We start from the raw sequence: 23864 nt of genomic DNA on the forward strand, positions 1-23864 counted from the left end.
CTGTTGACTGCACTGACTATTGGACTGAATGGGAAAAGCCCCGTGCCCTTCAAAATACATTTCCCCTCCTGCAGATGCATCTTGCAATTAGGCCCAAGCTATGAGCCTACACGCTCCTCCCCGGCCCTGCACAGGCAACAAAGCTGAAGTTAATCAGAGGTACAAATGGCTGGCTGTGCCTCTCTGACATATAGCTTCTGAAACATGCATCAATGCTTTGGAGATGAAAAGCTCCTAGTATTGTAATGCCAGGCTGGTGCCCATGAGGGCCAGACAACATTCCTTGGGCAAAGCAAGGGGGAATGGGTGATCTGATCCCAACTCTAGTTTGTTGATTTGTTGTTTTGTTTTGTTTGGAGCAGAGGTTGGGGGTATGAAAAACTTACACGATTATTTACTACTGTAGCCCCCAGACCCAGCACAAGGCCTGGAACAAGGAGACCCTTTTTTAATAAATAAGTCTTTTTTTTTTTTTTCTGAGACAGAGTTTCACTCTTACTGCCCAGGCTGGAGTGCAGTGGCGTGATCTCAGCTCACTGCAACCTCCGCCTCCTGGGTTCAAGCGATTCTCCTGCCTCAGCCTCCCGAGTAGCTAGGATTACAGGCATGCACCACCATGCCTGGCTAATATTTTGGTATTTTTAGTAGAGATGGGGTTTCACCACGTTGACCAGGCTGGTCTCAAACTCCTGACCTCAGGTGATCCACCTGCCTTGGCCACCCAGAGTGCTGGGATTACAGGCGTGAGCCACCACTCCCGGCCTTGAATGGATAAATCTTAAGGGATATTTTTGGAAAGGATTTTCTAAAAAATACCCATGTCTCTACACTATTGCAGAAGGGCTTTCAGTTTTGATGGCAGCCTTTCAGGCCAGCCTACATGCAACTAAACTTTTCCATAACAGCATCACACTTACACAAGAAGAAGGTTTTATAATCCTGTTTCACTTGCCGTTATTTAACATAGTTCTTGCTCCTTAACATTCAAGATCTGAGCACGATCATGTTCTTCTTTTTGTTTTTGTTTTTTTTCTAAATCAAATTGAAGTGAGTCACCTCACCTTGGGCCAAAGTTGGACAGAAATCTATTCTTGGCTTTATTCCCCACCCCTCCACTGCCTTGGAACCTTATAGAACTTTGTGTGGTTTAGGAAAATGAGGGCAAGGCCTCAGATCTTCAACCCATGACAGTTGTATGCCCAGCTCCCTGCCTTCCTGTTTCACCCCCAGCTAGGGCACAGGACCGACTACTGTGCTCAGAGAGGTGCCAGAGCCTGTAACACCCCCAGACTTCCCAGATCCAGCCACATCCACCCCAGAGCCCCAAAAGATGATCTTCAGACAGACCTTTAAAACATAAGCAGCTGGTCACTTCCCTCCTGACCGGAACCCAAGATGGCTGTGGTCTCGCTGAGACATGTTGGTCGTCATTGCCTCCGAGCCCACTTGAGCCCTCAGCTCTGTATCAGAAATGCTGTTCCTTTGGGAACCACGGCCGAAGAAGAGATGGAGCAGTTCTGGAATAAGAACACAGGTTCAAACTGCCCCATATCTCCCCACTCACTATCTACAGTTGGTCTCTTCCCATGGCGATGTCCATCTGCCACCACGGCACTGGTATTGCTTTGAGTGCAGGGGTCTCTCTTTTTGGCATGTCGGCCCTGTTACTCCCTGGGAACTTTGAGTCTTACTTGGAATGCATGAAGTCCCTGTGTCTGGGGCCAGCACTGATCCACACAGCTAAGTTTGCACTCGTCTTCCCTCTCATGTATCATCCCTGGAATGGGATCTGACACTTGATGTGGGACCTAGGAAAAGGCCTGAAGATTCCCCAGCTATACCAGTCTGGAGTGGTTGTCCTGGTTCTTACTGTGTAAGGCTGTAGGGCTGGCAGCCACGTGAAGAACAGAGGCTCTGAGCGTCATCTTCTTACACATTATTATATTCACCCATCTTTCTGTTTGTCACTCTTATCTCCAGCGTTGGAAAAGTTCTCCTTATTTGTTAGATCCTTTTGCACTTTCAGATCCCCTTGGAGCAGTAGAGCACCTTGTAGAGCTAACAGTGGAAAAGGGCCTAGTTTTTCCCTTGTTTCTAAAGATGGGGTGGCTGAAAAATTTCCCCTTTTTTGCCCACAGCTTGCCTCCTCTGGGCCTAGAAGCAGTTATTCTCTCTCCATATTGGGCTTTGATTTGTGCTGAGGGTCAGCTTTTGGCTCCTTCCTCCTGAGACAGTGGAAACAATGCCAGCTCTGTGGCTTCTGCCGTGGGGGCTGGGGGTGAGGCTTTGGGTGCCCCTGCCTGTGGGTTGCTGGCTTAAAGGACAATTCTGTTCATTGGTGAGAGCCCAGGCCATTAACACCTACGCAGTGTTATTGAAAGAAGAGAGGCAGAGGTGGAGGGGAGTTAGTCTATCCCAGCTAGAGGGAGATAAAGAGGGCTAGTTAGTTCTTGGAGCAGCTACTTTGAGGAGAAAATATATAGCTTTTGACACAAGAGGAAGATCCAGTAAATTATCATTGAACATATTAAAGGTTATTTCTTTTTCTTACAAAACACACACACACGCACACACGCACGCAGCTGATGATTCCACTTTCCCAGCCCCGGCCCTGAAGGGGACCCAGAACTCTCTGCACAAAGGCCATCCTTCAAGGGGAGGGTGAAAGAAATGGAAAATCACATTTTCATTCTTTAGCGTCTCCATACAACAGCCAGAACTGGGCGGAAGCTAATTATATCAGAAGCATACTCCATGTTGCTGCATCAGCTTTGGGATGTTCATTTTTAAATTTATTTATAGCTTGTCTCGTTCCTCAAAGGAGTTCAGGCAGCTACAAAAATAAAGACAATAAAATTGAAAAAAAAATAAATTAAAAAAATCATGACCAGGGAAAATGTGCAATAGAATGAAGTGTCAATTATTACATTTTCTGACTGCAAAATCTCCTCCGCAGCTGATGCACCATCATTTACTAAAACAGCCCCTCTTGTTGGACATTTCCAGTTCATTTCGTCTGGGGTGGTTTGTTGCTGTTGCTGTGGTTGTGGTTTTGTTTTATTGAATTTTGTGTTAGCTGCAGCTAATACCATCTAGCTGATGGCTTTGTGCTGCTCTTGAATGATTACTCAGGATAAATTCCCTGGAGACGGATTATAGGATCAGAAGGTCTGAACTTCTGTGTGGCTCTAGCTACAAAGCACCAGACTGCTTTCCAAGAGCATTGTAGCAATTTATAATCCAACACTCAGACTATTTTTTGGCTGGGAGTCAAGTCCCAGAATGCGAAGGAGGGGTCTTGGCCTGGAGCGGAGGCTGAGGGATGGGTGCACAGGACCCCTCCTTATTGGTTATTTATGGGGATGGGCCAGGAGGAGCAGAAGAGAGGCCCCTGCCCTCCCAGTTGCTCCTTGGAGTGACTGGCCCTATAGGGGAGGGGCAAAGCTACCTCACATTTAGAGTTATATAGTTGTTGATGGTCAAGGTCCTAGGTCTAATGGGCATCCTTCTCCCTCTCCTCCTCGGCCAGTAATGGCTACACTATGTCCTATGTCCCAGATCTGGGTCCCTTATGCTATGGGAACACCAATAATATTTACACTGTCTCCTGGCAGAAACAGTGCAGGAGGGCTGTGGCATGGTAGTGGGCCCTGGAAACCATCCAGCCTTCATGAGGAAGAGCAGTTAAAGCACAGCCATGTATGATGTTGGTATTGATTAAAAGCCTTATGGGCAGAGAAATTCGCCATCTGCCAGGGCCCCAGCCATGTAAGGGCTCCAGCCATACATCCTCCAGGAGACTGGGACCTCTCCAATTGCAGGAGCCTTGCCTTCCCCATCAGATCAGGAATTATCCAAGGATGGGGACAATGTCCTTCCCATCTGCTTGAGAACTCCTAAGGGGCATGTTCTCTGTCTCCCCATTGTATCTGGAACTTCCTGGGAGCATAGCTCCTGTCTGCTTCCTCAGACTGGAAACCCCCTTAGGGCAGAGGCCATGTCCTTCTACCCACTTGGGGTTCCCTGAAGTTGGGGGCCACATCTCTGACGTACAATGCTTTGTATGTACTGACTGCTGCAGGATTCTTGGAGTAAATGGGCAGTCAACTTCTTGGAATGGTGTTGACCATCTGGACTTCATCAGATTGTCCAAGACTTCGCCATTCACTAGACAGGGGCCATGTGCACAGGCAGAGCCCTGGCATCTGGCTTCTGGCTCCTGACTCCTGGTCCCTCTGCTTTAATTTGGCTAATGGCAGAACCAGACTCCTTTCTGGGCTGCCCTGGAAGAGGATCCTTGAATGAAGGAGGATAGGATGGGAAGGTGGCAGCTGGCATGGTTGCCTCTTATGCCATGGGGGGGGCTGCTCTCTCTGGAAATTTAGGCCTGGGTTCAGGGCACTGTTGAGCATTTCACACCCCAGGCCAGAGGAGGGGTGAGTGTGGAGCAGGGCTCAGCTAGTAGCCCATGAGGTATGATGTGTAGGCAGCACCCGGGCCTCACAGAGCCTGTTACCCATGTTATCTCCTCTGACCTTGGAAAGAGCTGGGGTGTATGAACAAGAATTTATAAATTTACAAAAATCAGATGAGGAAACTGAGACATGGGGAAGGTAAATGACATGCCCTAGGTTACACAACTTATAAGTAACAGAGATTCTGCCCTTCTCTCACACCAAGTCCCACTCTCTTTGCTTCTTGAAGTCCCTGTGACTGATCTAAAGGCCACAAGTTTAACAGAATAAGGAGGGGGGCTCTGTTGCCGCAAACCAGTTGCCCCACCTGCACACAGACTCTAAGGGACATCCTGCTTTAAGCTGTCCTTAGTTACTAATACCTTAGAGTGAATGAGTTTGAAATTTTCTCAAGAGCCATGGGAGATTAGGAAGCCTCTAAGCTTCATAGCCTGGCTTGGGGGACACAGGAGCCAAAGGCAGAGGAAGAAGTGGCAGCTTGGTGCCCCCAGAAACACGTGCTTCTGACCTCACAGTTGGCCACAGACAGCCAACTCTCCCATCCTTCTCCCACCACTTTCCCATGGGGCTAACTTCACGCTGTTCACACACAGTGACTTAACAGCTTAAGCCCCAGATTTGGGGGCCGGGGTACCTGGGACAAGAGTCCTGAGGGAAACAGGGTGAGGAACTGGAGGTGCCACAGGGCTAGAATTCTGCCCCTAGCCTACCGGAGCTGTGCCCCACAGGCTGGCACCACTGGGCTGTGCTGCCTCCAGCCACCCAGGGCATCTCCATGTGTAGCTGTCACCCTCCTCCTGCTAAACTCATACCTGTGCTTCCTCTGCAGTTTTCATGAACACGGCCATCCCCATTGCAGCTGTCCTCATAGTAAGTGGATCCTCTCTCCCTCTCTTGGGGGTAGGGTGGAGGGGGAGGGCATCTGCAGTGACAGGCTGCCCAGGTTTGGCCTTTCTGCACAGGGGCCTCAGAAGACAGGCTCCGCAGCCAGACTGAAAATAAGATCGAAAGTTTATAGAGGCTGCGGCCCCTCCCCAACTCCAGCCGGACAGGGGCCTCTGCCTCCAGGCCTGGAAGACCGGAGGCTTAGCATTTAGAGAAATTAAACTTTCTTTTAAAAAATAGCTATACAAATTTTTCATTTTTAAAGTGAAACGTGTATTATAGAAATGATGGGAAATCCAGAGTAGAACGTGCAGAGAATTAAAATCACCCGTAATCCCACTGGTAACATTTTTAATGTGTTTCTTTCCAGTCTTTTTTTAAGGCCTATGATATGTCATTTTCTACAAAAATAGGAATGTGCTGCGCATGCAGTTTTGTAACCTGCTCTTTTAAATTTAAGAATATGCCACACACAATTCTCCATGCCATTAAATATTACAATGGTGGCTTTCTAAAGCAGTTTCATAAAAGCTGTGTGGGAGCTCAGCCATGGGGGGCAGGCAGCCTGCTCCTACAGAAAGGCCTGGGCCCCTGTGAGCCTGCAGCCCCCTCACCCAGCCTCCCATCCCTGTCTTCTGTGATGGCTGCAGTTCCTTAAAAAGATCTACTTATTTCCCCCGGGGCCGGTGTCCCTGAGCTGTGTAGAGTTCACAGCCTGTCGGGTACGCTTGGGAATTCACTTCCAATGTGATTTATTGAGCTGGTTCCTGGCCTAGCTCTTGGCAGAACTGTGGGTAACAGAGGCCACTGAGCCAGCCAGGTGGCAGGGGCAAAGCACTGCATGACGAGGCGATGGTTTCATAATCACTGTGTTTATGTTATCCCGATGAGGACTGGGGAGATGAGCACCCCACCTGCTGTCTGCGGAGGGGGCAGTGCTAACCTAACCCTGGGCAGGACAGGGAGGGAGCAGCGCCTACTCTCCAGCTTGAAGTCCTGAGCTTGTTGGGGATGTTTCCATGAGATGACTATGGGGATGATGAAGGTGTCTCCAACTGAAAGGCCCCCTTAGGAGCCCGTTCCCTGCCAGTCGTCTTGTTTCCCTTCCAGTGCCGAGCATTTCCAGTGTGGGAGGGACCCACTCCCTGGGTCACCCTGGCCTCACTTGTGCCTCTGTCCACAGACCTTCGTGGGCCACGTCAGCTTCTTCAAAGAGGCCGACTTCTCGCCCTCCGTGGCCTTTGCCTCCCTCTCCCTCTTCCATATCTTGGTCACACCGCTGTTCCTGCTGTCCAGTGTGGTCCGATCTACCGTCAAAGCTCTAGTGAGGTGAGGGGAGGGTCCGGGCGAGGGCACTGGGCAGGTAGGTCCTGTGTCAGCCTCAGGGCTTGCTTGAGTGATGGCCAAACCACAGCTGTTTGGTCCCGGGACATACCCCCATTGCTGGGCCTTGCTGTAGCTGGTCCTGGTTGGTCAGAGGGACATTGGCCTGTATGGTTTCCCAGCTCACCATCCCTAAGCAAGGACTTGCTTACATACCTCCCAGGAGAGGGGACTTACTGTCACTTCCACGACAACTTAAAAAAAAAAAAATCAATGTTGAGCCAAACGTGAAATCCTCCTAAATTCTACCCACTGGTCCTAACTTCGCCCTCAAGAGCCACCCAGAATGAGGCTATCCCTTCCCCACGTGGCAGCCCCTCAGATATCAGAAGGCATCCACTGTGTCTGTCTTTCCCAGGCCAAGTATCCCCTACCCTTTCCACAGCCCCTGAGCCCTCCACAGCCTCAGCCAGTGAAGCAGCTTCCCTCAGGCGCCAGGTCCTGCTCTGATTGGCCCACAGCTCTTGGAGGCTCCCACTTCTGGGCTCTAGAGCCTCTGCCACTGTCCCAGAGGCGTCGCCCTCTTGGGAATGAAAGCCTGAAGGTAGATGGCTGAGGCTCTGGCTGGGAAATGCCATATCTGGAGTGTGAAGACATCCTTGAGCCTCTGAAATAGCTCTGGCTCCTTGAAAGCAAGAGCCTGTCATGCCTCTGTGGAGGGCTGGCTTGTCCTTACCCATGGCCAGAGAACCAGTCAGTAACAAATGTCCTCTGTGTCTTCAGCCTTGAGGAAGGCGACACCCCTGTCTCATGGGACCCTGGCAGGTCCTGGGAAGCCTGTCTCATGGGACTCTGGCAGGTCCTGGGAAGCTGGAAGGAAGGAGTAGCTGTTGGAATGAAGTAGCTAATAGAGAGGATAGCTTGCAGGAGGAGGCTCTAGCATGGGTTCAAAGATGGAATGGGGCATAACTCAGCAAAATTATGCTCTAAGGAGTATCTGACCAGGGAGTAGCTAGTTAAACAGAGATTTGCTCCCATTTCCATGGTCGGCTGTGCTGACTCAGTTTCTTGGCCATGGTGTTGTGGGGTCTGATGATCACCCCTCCTCCACCACCCACTCTCCAGCCCTATGATTCTATGTAGAAACCACAGATTTAAGAACACTGCACCTGCCCAAAAACTGTTGCACTGATCCCAAAGCATTCACATTTTCAAACACTGTGGATCCCACTGTTTCCAGGAATGGAACACCAGAGTAGCAGAGGCCTTTTCAGTGATGGAGCTCAGGCTCTGGCTGAAGGTGGGCTCAGGACACTACCTGAAGCTTCACCCCAAGAGATGAGGGCCAGCTCCATCCTTCCCAGTCACCGCCTGCAGGGGAGGGAGACTGGACAGGGGAGGAAGGCAGAGTCTGGCGGTCTGCCCCTCCCATCTAGGGGGTGGCACACAGAAAGGGTGACTCCAGGCCACAGGCTCACTTACAGCCCCAGAATAACCTTGCCTTAAGGGCGGATGGCTTGTCTGCCCCAGGCCTGTTGGATATTTAGCAAAAGAGACGAAAGGGGAATACAAACAATCCTGAGCTTCCCAGAAAGCTTTCACACCTCCAGGATGGGAGAGAATGAACTGGAAGAGTGATGCTTCCAGTGCCTCCTCAGGTCCACAGGGAAATCTGGACAGGGGAGAGGGTAGGAATAGCCGCCTCCCCATGAGTAATGACACCTCCCTGAGCAGGTTGTCAGGGGGATCCGATTACATAATGCTGCAAAGCAGTTAACATGGTGTCTGGCATATAGTATATGCTCACAAAATACTAGCTATTGATTCTTCACCAATCCTAGTCCTAACTAACCTTAACCCTGACCAACCCAACACCAAGCATCCTTCAGTCTAATAACCCAGACTAACCAACTTCAACGTTAAACTAACCCTAAAACTAACCAATCCCACCGCCAATCCAGACCCCAACCTTCTCCAGCTGACTGGTCAACCCTAGCAAACCCTGGTAACACCAATTACCTGCCCCCATGCCCACTGGTCTGCCCCCTTCAGTGTGGGCTTTGTCGGACTATACTTCAGGCCTGAGAACCTTCTCAGAGCTCTCTCTCAGGCTGTGCCCTCTTCCCTCCCCTCTGCCCCTGGCAGGGGTGAGGGGTGTCTCTGTGTTTCCCGAGCAGCGTGCAAAAGCTGAGCGAGTTCCTGTCCAGTGCAGAGATCCGTGAGGAGCAGTGTGCCCCCCGTGAGCCCACGGCCCAGGGTCCAGCCAGCAAGTACCAGGCGGTGGTGAGTGTCCGGCCTCCCCTTGCTACTCCCAGCATGGTCCTCTAAGGTCCAAAACTCGGGCCTGCTGTGTCGGACATCTGCCTTTTTTCCCAGGAAGAGGGGCTCCCTTCCCTACACAGCTCCCAGCCCAGTGGGTCCTCACCTCCAAACCACCCCCAGCCCCTCAAGGTCGTGAACCGCAAGCGTCCAGCCCGGGAGGATTGTTGGGGCCTCACTGGCCCACTGCAGAGCCTGGTCCCCAGTGGAGAGGGCGATGCTGACAACTCCTGTGTCCAGGTGAGTCCTAGATTCTGCTGCCCTATGCCCGGCCACCCAGCACCAGCTCCCAGAGGGAGCTCAGCACCTGAAAAGCCGGAGAGCTGCATGCTTAGTCCTCTGCAGAGGTCACCCTGCCTGCCTATAGGGTCCATAGGAGTCCAGAAACCAGGGACAACCAAGCATGAGAAGGCCAGTCTCCCACTCCCCTGCTCTGGAAGTGATCTAGGGACTGGAATCAGTGTCTTTCGGCTTTCCTGGAGGAGGGGAGGCCAGAGACTATTCACACAGGGAAATGGCTGCCTTTCTGTTCTCTCCTGGGCGGTGGGACGCACCTAATGAAGATCACGGGAGGCTACTTCACGTGGACCCCAGATGGAATCCCCACACTGTCCAACATCACCATTCGTATCCCCCGAGGTATGGCCCAGTCCACCCCTCCAGCACGCCCCTCCCCATGCCCCACTGAATAGCATGGGGATAAAAAGACAAAGCTGCATTTATTGAGTACCTGCTCTCTGCTCATTCTTGGTGGGTGCCTTGGGTATACTAGAGAAGGAGTAGACTACATTCTAGAGGCTTCCGTGTGCTGGGTAGGAGTGCAGCACTAAGGACAGGGTAAAATTGCCAGCCTTAATGTCAAACCATCCATTGCAGACAGTATAGGTAATGCACAAAAAGATCAGATGTGGGTAGCCAAGGAACGCAAGTGGAAGAAGTGGAGTTTCTGAGAATGGACAAAGTCTCTGAGGCTATGAGGCAGGAGGACTTTCTGGCAGAGGCAGCCATGAGCAAAGTATGGGGGTGGGTTGGAGGTGGGACCCAGGATGGCGTTTCTTGGGACCACAAGGAGCCTGGGCTCACACTAGGAGCATGGGAAAGGAGAAGTGGGTGCTTAGGAAGGGTGGCGGGGCAGGAAATCGGAGAGGGGGGAAGGACCTGGGGAGCCAGAGGAGGATGTTGATTTCCAGAAGGAAAGGCTTAAGGAGGAAGAGGACTTGTTGGGGATTCTAGGTAGGAAGAAAGAAAACAGGGGCCCCAGGTTTGGGTGCATCTGTCTGTCTGTCTTTCTGGGTGATGGTTGTTCAGACTCCCCCCGGCCCCACTCCCATCTGCCACCCTCCCTCCCTGCAGGCCAGCTGACCATGATTGTGGGACAGGTGGGCTGCGGCAAGTCCTCGCTCCTTCTAGCCGCACTGGGGGAGATGCAGAAGGTCTCAGGGGCTGTCTTCTGGAGCAGGTAATAGATGTATCCTCAGGGCTCAGTTAGTGGAGGGGAAACCTGCTTTCAACCATCCTCCTTAGTTGAGGATGCACACACATTTATTGGAGGGCCCACTCTGTGTTCAGTGAGGACTCAATAAATGCTGCTAATTGTTATTCTCATCATCATTGCTAGTACGTATTCAACTCTTACTATGCACAAGTTCTTTGCTAAGTCCTTTGCATGCATTATTTCATTTAATTTTTATGATAACTAGCAAGGTCCGTACTGTTCTCAATTCTCATTTATAGAGGAAGGTTAAACTTGTTGCCCTAATTCACACAGCTAATACGTGGCAGAGCTGGAATTGAAACTCAGTTCTGTCAGACTAAGAATCCCATGGTTACTCAGATGCACGGTAGTAATTTCCCAGTGTGGGAAATTACAACACCAATATTGGTTTCCAGCTTGGTCATGAGCTGCACTCACATACACACCATCGGTGGGTGTTCTGAGGATCCAGATGTAACCAATAGATGTTGATTTCTGGGCAAAGATCACTGTCTTAATTAAAGAGCCAGAACCCCAGGCTGAGTCAATCATGAATCTATTATTTATACCCACGTACTTCCAAGAAGCACTTAAAACTAGTTGATAAAAGATGCATTTAAAAATCAAAACCACAATGAGATACTATTTCACACCAGTTAGAACGGTGATCATTAAAAAGTCAGGACACAACAGATGCTGGAGAGGATATGGAGAAATAGGAACGCTTTTACACTGTTGGTGGAAGCGTAAATTAGTTCAACCATTGTGGAAGACAGTGTGGCAATTCCTCAAGGATCTAGAACCAGCAATACCATTTGACCCAGCAAACCCATTACTAGGTATATACCCAAAGGATTATAAATCATTCTACTATAAAGACACATGCACACGTATGTTTATTGCAGCACTAGTCACAATAGCAAAGACTTGGAACCAACACAAATGCCCATCAATGATAGACTGGATAAAGAAAATGTGGCACATATACACCATGGAATACTATGCAGACATAAAAAAGGTCGAGTTCTTGTCCTTTGCAGGGACATGGATGAAGCTGGAAACCATCGTTCTCAGCAAACTCGCACAGCAACAGAAAACCAAACACTGCATGTTCTCACTCATGAGTGGGAGTTGAACAATGAGAACACATGGACACAGGGAGGGGAACATCACACACTGGGGCCTGTAGGGGGGTGGGGGGCAAGGGGAGGGATAGCATTAGGAGAAATACCTAATGTAGATGACAGGTTGATGGGTGAAACAAACCACCATAGCACATGTATACCTATGTAACAAACCTGCACGTTCTGCACATGTATCCCAGAACTTAAAGTATATTTAAAAAAAAAAAAAAAAAAAAGATGCACATAAAACAAAACCTTTTAAAAAGGTAAGAAAATACGATCTGAGAAATGAAGAGGGTAAAAAGATGTTCAGCAACCTGGGCAGAGGATAGCTACAGCCATCAACATAAACTCTGGTTCTGCACCCTCTGGTAGCCAAGGGAAAAAGGGATCTCTGGGCTTTGGAACACTCATTTAGGAATAGAAGTTGCAGTCAATCAGCAGAAGGGCAAGATTTCCCTACCAATCATTTCTAGGGGAAAATTATTCAAGGTGTCAGGTTATTCATAAGCATGAGTACAGAACCCAGCAGGGAGAAAGACTTTGGACCCAGTGTCTGAATATCAGCATGCACCCCCATTTCCTGCATTTCCAAGATGTCCCTGAAAGGTGTGTCCAAAAGATGGCAAATTTCCCTCCTCAGTGGGGCTGTGGGCTAGCAGATGAGCCCCTTGGGTCTCCCATCGCCTCCCATCAGGAGCTGCGATGTCTTTGGGGGCAGAGGGATCTTTGCCTCCATTCGCCATCTTACTTGGGAGATTTCTCAACATAGCCTGACTGGGAAGGCCCAGGTATTCAGTTTGAGATCTTATTGCTTTATTCCGACTGCCTCTGCAGCCTTTGGAGGGAGGAGCCCTTTTCTGATGTCCAACTGATGTCTGCAGCAAGAAGACAAGAGTCCCCAGTGCACTGTGAGCTGAAGAAAGTAACCAATATTTATTGGGCACCTCCTATGGGCCATGCCCTTTGCTAAGTGCATTGTCAACATGATCTCATCCAGCCTCCTACTGAGTTTAGGAGGGGAGTGTTGTTACCTCATTTCACAGAAGCAGAAACTGAGGCTCGGAGAGGTTGGGTGACTTACTGGTCAGTGTGTGGAGCAGAGACTCTGCCCATGTTCTTTCCCTCAAACCTGGTCACTGCTGGGGCCCCCAGGGCCTAGTCCTAAGGGTTATTGTCCAAGGTAGTGGTCCATGTAGTAGTCAGGCTGGATCTGGGCCCTCCTCCAGGGCGGGGCTTTTCCAGAAGGATTGCAGGGCTCAGACACTGGAGCTGCCCCAGGCTTGACCTGCTCAGCATGAGTGTCAAAACCCACTCTGAACCTGGTCCCTTTGCCCTGCTTTCTTCTCCTCCCCCACCCTCATGCCCTCATGTGGCATCGTGCCAGCCTCAGCACCTCTCGTTGTCCTCTGTAGATGCAGCAGGCATGATTGGCAGGGGTCAGCTCTGCCCTGCCTCGGTCCCCACCTCTTCTCCAAGCTGTGCCAACCCTCAGGGTCTGACTGCTGCCCCTCTCTCTTAGGAAACCTCTGCCCCAGCCTGGGGAACACAAGGAGCCTCTCCAAGACAAAGGACCTTAAGCACTTCTTTTTTTTTTTTTTAATTTTATTTTAGGTTCCAGGATACATGTGCAGAGTGTGCAGGTTTGTTACATAGGTATACATGTGCCATGGTGGTTTGCTGCACCTATCAACCTGTCATCTAGGTTTTAAGCCCCACATGCATTAGGTATTTGTCCTAATGCTCTCCCTCCCCTTGCCTCCCACCCCCCGACAGGCTCGGTGTGTGATGTTCCCCTCCCTGTGTCCATGTGTTCTCATTGTTCAACTCCCACTTATAGTGAGCACATGTGGTGTTTGGTTTTCTGTTCCTGCCTAAGCCCTTCTTATAGGCCAGGCACTGTGCTGTGCAGGCACCTCATCACCTCAGTCAGTCAACAAAAACTCAGTGCAGTAGATATTATTATATCCTCATTTATCAGATGAGGAAACTGAGGTGAAGCAAGTTGCCCAAGGCCACCCAGCTGTTAAATTGCAGAAGTGGGATTTGCACCTAGGTGCTCAAGTGCATTGGTCGTCCACCATGTGCTCAAAGAGAAGGGGCACAAGAGCATCATGAAGAAAACACAGCTAGCCTGACAGTCCAAAGGCCAGCAACCACTGTGGCCCTGACTCACACACACTTGCCTCTTCCCAGAGCCACCACATGGGTCCTCACAGCTCTGCCCTTATCAACACTTACTCTCCTTAACAGGCAGCCTAGGCCTCAGCTCCCGGCTCTATTCGAGGCTCGCAGAGGGGCGGTAGTGAAAGGGGTCTCATTTCTCCAGGATCCTCTTTGCTCTCCTGCCCGGTCCCGGTCCAGCTTCCCTCTCAAGCATTGTGAAGTACATTTGTTAGCTTGCAGCCAGCCCTGGGAAATCATGAGAATTAGTTTCCAAGTCAACTCACGTTCCAGAGTCCACAGTGACATATTCACTCGTCCAGTTGAGTGCCTAGTGTGTGCTAGACCCTGTGACAGCAACAGGAGTGCGAAGGTAACTAAGACATCGCCCCTGCCTTTTTTTTTTTTTTTTCTTTCTTTTTTTTTTTGAGACGGAGTCTCACTCTGTTGCCCAGGCTGGAGTGCAGTGGCGCGACCTCAGCTCACCACAAGCCCCACCCCCTAGGTTCAAGCGATTCTCCTGCTTCAACCTCCTGAGTAGCTGAGACTACAGGTGTGCAACACCATGCCGGCTAATTTTTTACATTTTTAGTAGAGATGGGGTTTCACTATGTTGGCCAGGCTAGTCTCGAACTCCTGATCTCCTGATCCGCCCGCCTAGGCCTCCCCAAGTGCTGGGATTACAGGCGTGAGCCACCGCAGCTGGCCAGCCCCGCTTTTAAGAGAGGGGAGAGAAGACCTGGGCCTTAGAAGAGCACAGAGGAACCACAATTGGCTCTGCAGTTAAGGAGAGGAGGCTCACTGTGGATGTGGTATTTGAGCCTTGAAGGATGAGTGTGGTTTCATCAGGTAGAAAAGGCAGGGGTGGGAGAGGGAGGTGTTCCAGGCAGGGGTGATGGTGTGGGCAAAGGCTTGCTGATATTAAAGTACATAGTTCTGTGCACCTCGAGTACTGGATGCATGGGAGGCATTATGAAAGATGGGACTGAAGAAGTAAACTTGGCTTAGATCCCATGTACTAGGTTTGAGAAGTAAGATTTAGTCCAAAGTTTGCAAAAAAACCATGCTTGTGATAAAGGATGATGAATTGGGGAAACAGAGAAAAAGGCAGACAGACAGACTGTAGGAAGGGAGGCGTTAGCAAATAATCATAACACAGCGTGAAGTGTGCATTAATACTATTTGTTCATTCCAAGTATTGATGGAGAAGAGAGGTAGGTACTGGGCTAGGAAACAGCTTGGGCAAATGCATTTGGAAGTGAGAGACATGTCAAGATGCATTATAATGGCAGCCTCTTGAAGGTCTTAAGTTGTTTCTGGTTCACTCATTTCGCAAATGAATTCATTTAGCAAAAGCACTATGGATACGGTGCTTACCTTTAGGAAGTAAGATTTAGCCCAAATGCTGCAGAAGGATCATGCTTGTGACAAAGGATGATGGACTGGGGAGAGAGAAGAAGAAACAGACAGACAGACTGTAGGAAGGAAGGCCAGTCTGGAGCTCCTTATGGTGGCTAGGAGTCGTCGTCTAGGCAGATACGACTCAATTGGCTTCATCTGCTGTTTGTCTCTCAAAATCTAGACATGTGCACTGCTCTGGCTGGCCCACCTATCCTGGGCATTGAGTTAAGTGTGGGGGCTGTGTGTTGAGAGTCCCCCTCCGTTACTGGCAGGAACTCCACACCTCAGACATTGAGCCCCAGGTCTGCAGGGAGAAGACGTACTTGCAAAGTGAACTAAAAGCGAAACAACCTTTCACCTGGCAAGCCCTCCCGAGTCTGCATGCCTGCAGCCAGAGACGAGGGTGATGCCAGGCTGCTGCTCAGATGCTTTTCAGCCATACCCAGGCCAAGACCTAGTGACCAGGCAGCCAGAAGGAGTTCCAGGAGGCACAAGGAAGGAAGTTGGGGGATTAGGAGGCCCAGAATGGAGAATGCTCTGGGGAGATGGGTGCTCTGTTGGTGCGACTGTTCATTTATTCCTCCAGTGACCACGTGAGCAGTATGGCTGCACACACAGGCTCTGGAGCCAAGCTGCCTGGGCTCACATTTGGTCTCTGTGCTTTGGAAAATTTCATAAACTTTCTCTACCAGTTCCCCTTATTACCCGTAAGATTGATGTGAGGATTAACCTAGCATGTAGTAAATATCCTATAAATATTATTATTCAACAGTGTACTTCTTTGCCAGGAACAAAATTCCCCTATTCCTCTTTAAATGTACTCCAGTCTGTCTCCTGGGAAAGATTCTTGTGAGCTCCCTGGGGACAGGAACCATATTTTATTTGTCTCACTATATCCATAGTGGTTTTTGCTAAACGAATTCATTTGCTAAATGAATGAACCAGGAACAACTTAAGACCTTCAAGAGGCTGCCATTATAATGGATCTTGACATCTCTCTCCTTTCCACATGCCTTTGTCCGAGCTGTTTCCTAACCCAGTATTTCACTATCCCTCTTCTCCATCAGTATTGGGAATGAGCAAATACCGTTAGTGCATACCTCACATGGTATTATAATTATTTGCTAATGCGTCTGTCTCCTCCATGACTCTGAGATCCTTGAGGGATTATTCCATGTTGCACCCCAGGTGCCCCATGCAGGTGTGTGTTTTGTGAACCGTTCTGTGTAGGCTACAAAGGAAAAGGCCTGGCACCTGCCCTTGGGGGCTCACCCACCCAGAGTGGACAGAGGTGTGCAGACAGAGCCGCAGGGTGGGCATGAAGGGTCCATCTGCTGAAGTCCTGCAGATGCAGCCCTGAGCTGGTCCCTCGTGTCAGCAGCCTGGCTCCTGGTCTCAGAGAGAACTGTGTGGTTGTGGTTCTCAAGCATTTGCTTTAGGAAGAATCACCCTCCCCTCCCTGGCTCTCTGCTTGAAGGAACTGTCAACCTGGGAATTTGCAAACTCTCTCTTTAATCCTTAAGAGGAAAATGTTTTGGTAAAAAGTCAATATTAGCAGATACACTTGGGTGAAATTCTTTCCCTGGAAATAAAGAATAGAGTCATTAATATCCACAGTAGAGTGACTTTAAATGCCCCCAGGGGATCAGCAGGAACCAGGGCCGTGAGGAAAGGATCAGGGTGGGGAAGAGGCTCCCACTTCCCTGTGAGGAGCTGCACATGCAGTCTCACTGGAGCTCGCTGCTGCAATGCTGTTGCCTGTGGTGGTTGGTGTGGATGCTGCCTGCCAAGAGCCCTGATTCCCCAGGAAGAGAGAAAAAGAATTCCCTCAGGACGACCCCGGTCTCATCTGCCTGTACAATTCCTGGAGCCTTTGGGGAGCTGAAGTCAGGGGCTCAAGTGCCCCTGGGTTTCCTGGAGGAGGCAGGTGTGGTGAGACAGCTGACAGACAGGAGAAGGGATGCTCTGTGGAAGTGACCATCCAGGCGTGGGAACCAGATGGCCCCTGGCTGTAGTCCTGATGCTGCCACTTGCTAGCTCTGTGACCTTGAGCAGGTTACTCCACCTCTCTGAGACAGACTCACTGTCTGGACAATGAGTAAAATTCTACCTTTCCTCTCTCAGAGATTTGGCTTTGGGACCCAATGACATCAATTGGAAAGGACTCTGTGGGTGAAAGGTAACCTTTCAGGACAGAGACAAGCCTGTCTGGGCAGGATGAATGGGCTGTGGAGCCCTGTATATCCTAGCTCACTCTTTGAATCTCAGTTTCCACTTTTTCCCTTTTTATTTATTACCGGGTCTTAAATGAGTGTTGAGGGTATTTGATTCCCCCTCTCCCTGTAGTTTTGTGGCCAAGCACTGAGCTGAAAAGACACTTCCTCCTAGTTCTTCAAGCCTATAACCTGCCCCCTAACCAGCTGTGAGCTGTAATACATTCTCCAGTGTCACTGTGAAGTCTGTGCCTTCACCCCCGTTTTATAGATCAGGAAACAGAGGCTCCTCCAAGTAAAAGGGCTTGCCTCAGATTTCACAGCCAGTGAGTGGAAAAAGCCTCTGGGATTCAAATGTCAGAGCCCATATTTTTCCTACTTCTCGCACCTGTTATCAAATGCTGCTTCTTCCTTTAACCTACAGTTCCCTCCCTTCACCTCCAGCGTCTCAATGCTTCCCACTCTTTAAGGTTCGGTTCAGTTATGACTTCTTCTATGAGGCTCTACTCATTTTCTCAGATTTCTTCCTCCTCCAAATTTCTTTTAAAAATTATGTTTTTTCTCTGACTGTAAAAGAATGTACATTACATTAGAAAAGATACACAAGCATACAGAACATAAAAACCACCTAATATCCCATCACCCAGAAGCTTCCAGTTTTTTCTTTATGCATTTGCATATGCATTTGTGTATACTTTTGCCCAAAATTTCTCTGATACTTTGTCCTACTTTTCTTTTGGCCCTTATAACTTCCTGACTTTGGTACCTGTCTGATTTGCCCCACCAGAGTGTGAGCCCCTGGAAGGCAGCCTCTGTGCCCTGATTCAGGCTGCCACACATATGCCGGCTCCTAGTGAGCTGGAGGGAAGGACATGCGGTTGGGGAACTTGGAGACTCATGCTTTCAGCTGTGTGCTTCGTCCCTAGAGTGCAGGCAGAGGAGGAATCGAATGCCCTCAGCACTCTTGTAAGGACCCCAGCAATCAGTGTGAGAGGGTGCCTGCCAGACATACCATTCTTTACTTTTCAGCTTAAAACAGATACAAAGCTTTGGGGCGGCTCATTGGAGGAGGCTTGGGGCTCCACTGGAAAGAGAAGAACTTGGATTCACACCCCGGCTTCTCCTCTTCCCAGCTCCGTCACATTTGCAAACTTGAGTCTCAGTTTCCTCATGTGTAAAATGGGGATAGGGTTTAGAGGGTTGTAAGGATGAGATGATGAGTTGTTTGCAAACAACTTCTCACAGTGCGCAGGGAAGGCCAGCAATGAGAGCCAGTCCCTCCCTTTCTTCTTCCCAAATGATTAATATATCTGTTACCAACTTCCATTCATTATATAGCTCTGTCATGTGCTAAGCACCATGAGGGCTGAAAAAGATGTTCTTCCTGCCTTAAAATCCCACTGGGGATGAACGAATTACACAGGAGCTGATTAGAAAGGAAGGTACTCCATTATGAGGGCTAATTGAGCAGTGCAGACAATGTTGCAAACTGAGTTAGAGCAGGGAGAGCTTATTGTGTGCTGGGGTCCTCAGGGATGCCACAGATGCATAAATAACCACCTCTGCTACTCTGGAAGTAGTCACATCAGGAAGACTCCAGAGATAAGCTTATCTAGTCTGTGGCCACAAAGCTGGAATTTGTAAGCTTTGGGTTTTTATGTCTCATGTTACCAGCTTGTCTGTAAATTGTAAATTACAGCAATCTGATGGTTAGGGAATGCGAAGTTTGGCTGGATTAAGATAATAAAATGAGAGCACAAAGATTAGAGAACAGGAAAAGAGGGGACTGAGGACTACATACCCATCAGAATCTCCATTCAGTCACCTGACCCTTAGTGGGAGGGAAATTTCATCAGGCTCATTTCCATCCTTAATTTCGTCCATCCTGGTTGTCCTAACAAGGGGCATTTATCAGAGCTATGGCATGGGAAATCACAGGGGAGTAATGTACCACGACATTTACGAGTATGAACTTTGGAGTCAGAGCTATTTCTCCATTACTTACTGGCTGTGTGACTTTGGGCAAGTTACTTAGCCTTTCTCTGAGCCTCACTTTCTTTATCTGTAAAGTGAGGGCGAACAAAATAAACCTCCTTCCTATGGTTATTTTGAGCTTTATAAAGAGACAGTAGCGACTGAGCACGGTGGCTCACTGCCTGTAATCCCAGCACTTTGGGAGGCCAAAGCTGGAGGATTTGGGCAACATAGGGAGATTCCTGTCTCTACAAAAAAATATACAAAAATTAGTCAGGCATGGTGGTGCGTCCCTGTAATCCCAGCTACCCAGGAGGCCAAGGCAGGAGGATCACTTGAGCCCAGGAGGTGGAGGTTGCAGTGAGCTGAGATCACGCCGTTGTACTCCAGCCTGGGCAACAGGAGTGAAACCCTGTCTAAAAGAGAAAGAGAGGGAGGGAGGGAGGGACGGAGGGGGAGAGAGAGAGAGAGAGAGAGAGAGAGAGAGAGAGAGAGAGAAAATACTACTACGGTGCTTATAAAAGTTCAATAAATTTTAGCTGTTTTTAGTATTATTAAAGTAAGATCTGTGTGAAAATAAAGATTTTTTCCCCCAAATGTTCATGTCAGAAGTATATATTTCATTGGCAAGTGGCTGCTTCTGGAAGGTTGAGAGGTGTCCTAGGGGAGGCAATACAACACTGGCAAAATTGCCATCACAATTCAAGTTACCTCACTCAGTGTTTTTTAAGTTATCATAATCCACAGTATGAAAAGCATTTGACATTACAGTCCACTATATTTATGCATTTATAAACAAGAGAAAAAATCACGAAAAATATAGTACCACATGCAGTACACACTGATTTCATCTATCCCTTTTTTTTGTTTTCTTTTTCTTCTAATGCACTTGCCGCCTACTTATTCCAGACCCAGTGATTGGGTCCCTATCCACAGTTTGGAAAACACTATAAGAAATGGTTTTGTCCTCTCACTTTCCCTGTCTAAGATTTAGTTTTCCAACTATAAAATGCTCCTGATGCCCAGCCAGCCTCACTGCTGCTCCGAGTCAATGCCAGGAACGCTGATTTAGCACATGTTATTTGGACGGTACCCATCCAGGTGCTGTGGGAGGGACAGAGACTGAGAAGGGTGGTTTCTGACCCCACAGAGGCCATTTGGAAACCCTGGGAATGGGTGGGAGGATGAGAGGGGTAGGGATTCCTTCACCCCTAAGACCCAACGTGATGGAACAGCACTGGGGCGGGAACTAACTGGTGTTGGTCTTTCCCATTTGTGTCCCAGCAGCCTTCCTGACAGCGAGACAGGAGAGGACCCCAGGTACAGCCTTGGGACTGGGTCAGAAGTGGGTCCCAACAAAGGGAAGGGGCAGAGTGGGGGCGGGGGACTTGTGGGTGGGGAATGCTGAGTGTGGATTCAGGGGTGTGCAGCCTACATATTTTCAGAGACCTGGGGCTAAGGCCTGCATTCTCAATGAGGGCAAAATTTGGTTCTTGGGGGCGGAAAACACTCAGACATTGCAATGCTTTGTGACTGTCCAAAGTACCAAACAGATAGCAATGTATCTGTGGTGCTAAAATGTCATGGTGGATGGAGTCAGAAAATAGATTAGTGGTTGTGAGGGGCTGGTGGGAGAGAGAGGGAAGGGACTGCCGATGTGTATGGGATTTCTTTTGGGGAAGATAAAAATGTTTTGGAATTAGATAGTGGTGATAGTTGCACAACCTTGTGAATGTACTTTTAGTTTCAGAGGTATTCTAAACCTCTGATTTTTTTTTAAGTGACAGGAAAGACAGAAAAAAAATATATATCTAAAAAGGCTCTAGGAGTGACAATGGAAAAGAAAGTTGAGAAATACGGCTGTAAGAAAAGGAGATGGGTGTCCCTCAGGCCTCGCAGAAAATTCAGTCTTGTTGCTCTGTGTTCAATGTGCAAATCTAAAAAATCCGAGTGAAATAGATTAATGAGGCTCTGAGTCCCTCAAAACTTTCCCTCCCCCCACCTCTCCCAAGAACATTTGAGACACCTAGGGGTGGTATGAAGTCAGGATGGGAAGGTTGGCTCAGCTTTATAAATAAGTTTAAGCCTCTGGCCTTTGCTTTCCAACACCAAAAAGGCTTCACTTTGCTGTATTTTCTCTGGCCTTTCTCCCTCTTTGTCCCCAAGTATCAGTATGTGATGACAGGCTCAGCCTCTGTAACGGTAGTGACAGTATTTCTTGAGCCAAAAATCAGACCTCATGGCGTGTGACAAGTGTGCGTGTGTGGGTGAGAACAGAGTGGCAGAATATTTGACATGGGAGCAGCTTGGGCAGTCCAGGGCACATGGCACTGCACCTGACATCTTCCCTGGCAGATCCCCCACATTCCATGGTTGTCTTCTGATGGGGCCACATGTGCTGCAGATCATGCCTGAAGCCCTTGCAGCTCCATGGCCATGGGTTCCCACCCCCAGAGTGCAGGTGCTGGTGTCAGCCTGCCTGGCCTGGCCTGGCTCTGTCCAGAGCGCTCCTGCCCTGGCTATTTGTGCAGCTGTATCAGCCTCAGATCTCAGCCTGTTCATTCCGACCCAAATACAGAGGCTGGGTCTGGAGGAGCCACATAGTGGGCTTCATACTCCCTGACCTGGCAAGTTTTCCCCCCAGAGCCTGCACCAGTGGCACCTCTCCCTATTCTGCCCCTTAACTGGGTCCTCCAGGGCCCGCCTCACACACCCACGTGGTCAGGCAGCAGAGGCTTCCCCAAGATGGCCACACCCCACTCCCCACACCTCTCTATGCAGCATTTGTAGCTGTAGACTGGGTCCCACGGATTGTAAAGGCATGCTCATGTTGGGTTAGAGGGAGCTCAGCATCTTCCTGGAGGACACGGTTCACTCCCATGAGAGCTCAGTGTGCCTTTCCTCCCCTGCTGCAGCCCAGAGCGGGAGACAGCGACCGGCTCGGATATCAGGTACCACATCCTGGGAACATTGCCCTCCAGGGTCAGCCCCCTCCAAGGCGCTCTCGGGCCCAAGGGAGCCACATCACTCTGCAGGCCAGCCCCCAGGCCCCAGCCCCAGCCCCAGCATCTGGGGGAGGCCAAGGAGGGCCCCTGTGCTCCACCAGGTGGCTTGGGAGCTGCTGCTCTTTCTATGCATTCATTTACTCCCTTCACACAAGATCATTTTTATCTGGGATCTCTTTTTTTTTTCCTTTTTGTCTTCAAAAACCACATCACACAAAATGTGGCTTCCTTGGCTCTGCTTTAAAAAAAAAAAAAAAAGTTCTTCCATTTGGAGAATTACCTGCTAAATTCAGTGACTTGAGGGCTACCCAAAGAAGGAGGAAGCCGAAAGTTGAGTGTTCCCTTGGTTTGGTCATACTTTTGGGCTCCTCCCTGACTGAGGAACAACAGACTGCAGGGCTGGGGCAGGCTGGGCTGGGTGTAGGGCAGGGAGGGGATGAGGTCCTGCTGCCCCAGTCAGCTGAGACCCAGACCTCTCAAACCTGCCTGGGGAAAGGCAAGGCCACCAGAGGCCACGCTAAGCAGATTTCTACCAGCTGCACCTCCCCATCCCCTTGCCCCCGTCTGAGCAATCAGCTTGACAACTGCCTCTGAGAACAAGCCCCTGAGAATGCCTCCCGCACCCCTGCTCCCACCCTGCTTCTTCCAGAAAGAGAGGCCCTGTGGCCTATGCTTCTCAGAAACCATGGCTGCTAAATGCCACTGTGGAGGAGAACATCATCTTTGAGAGTCCCTTCAACAAACAACGGTAAAAGCCTGCTGGAGGGAGGCAGGATGGGGGAAGGGAGGAACTGTCTCTGGCCAGCCTACCCCAGTTCCGGGCCCCTCCATTGATCACCCACACCCAGCCATCTCACTCACCAGGCGCTTATCTGCACTCCAGCCTCTCCATATGGTGCACCTGGAGAGGGGCCAGGTGTGCCTGAGCATCGGGGCAATCCAGCTCCCGGAGGGAAGAGGGCAGGTGCGGAGGGAAGGGAGAGAGGCCTGCTGCCTTTTCTCTAGCTGGTGGGAGGGCTAGCCAGCTCTCTCTCTGAGTCTCCATTCGCCTGGCTTCTGCACTAATTTCCCTCCGATGATAATAGTTAGGGCTAGCATCGATTGAGCTCTTATCACATACCAGGCCCAGTGCCGAGCTCTTTGTACACGGGATTTCCTCTCATGCTTACAACAACCTCAGTAGGTAGGTACTATTATTATTCCACTCTACAGATGAAGAACCAAGTCTCAGAAAGGTTAGGTAACTTACCCAAGGCCACCCAGCCAGTAAGTGACCAAGATGGGTCTCAAATCCAAAGCTGCCTAACACCTAAATACATGTTTTTCACCAAGATACTCTGATGCCTCCATGAACTCTGGCTGGCACCTGCCCAGGCCAAGGGCTGGCTGGGGAAGTATGAGAGGAACAAGCTGGGCAAATATTTGACAAGCCATCATCATTACTGCCTAAACCAACCAGCAGTGATTTTCCCTAGCAGTGCCCCAAGCATGGGCTCCGGCTGCAGCTT

The 23864-nt window shown here is 49.7% G+C and overlaps 1 protein-coding gene and 1 pseudogene across 5 annotated transcripts in view; both read left to right on the forward strand.

The window, feature by feature from the left end:
• ABCC8 (ATP binding cassette subfamily C member 8) overlaps positions 1–23864 on the forward strand; it is an 84608-nt gene that overhangs the window by 40022 nt on the left and 20722 nt on the right. For 2 of the 5 annotated variants that reach the window (XM_025357065.1, XM_025357067.1), the window contains exons 11-19: positions 5305–5345; positions 6544–6689; positions 8861–8966; positions 9126–9242; positions 9566–9641; positions 10356–10461; positions 20636–20671; positions 22267–22302; positions 23006–23104. In XM_025357065.1, coding sequence (XP_025212850.1) covers positions 5305–5345; positions 6544–6689; positions 8861–8966; positions 9126–9242; positions 9566–9641; positions 10356–10461; positions 20636–20671; positions 22267–22302; positions 23006–23104 — 763 coding nt within the window. Of the gene's footprint in view, positions 1–5304; positions 5346–6543; positions 6690–8860; positions 8967–9059; positions 9243–9565; positions 9642–10355; positions 10462–20635; positions 20672–22266; positions 22303–23005; positions 23105–23864 lie in introns of all 5 variants that reach the window. The other 3 variants (XM_025357066.1, XM_025357069.1, XM_025357064.1) reach the window with 2 other exon arrangements.
• Positions 1396–1877, forward strand: LOC112607240 (annotated as a pseudogene).

Source organism: Theropithecus gelada, chromosome 14 (genome assembly GCF_003255815.1).
Source record: "Theropithecus gelada isolate Dixy chromosome 14, Tgel_1.0, whole genome shotgun sequence".
Lineage (NCBI taxonomy): Eukaryota > Metazoa > Chordata > Mammalia > Primates > Cercopithecidae > Theropithecus > Theropithecus gelada.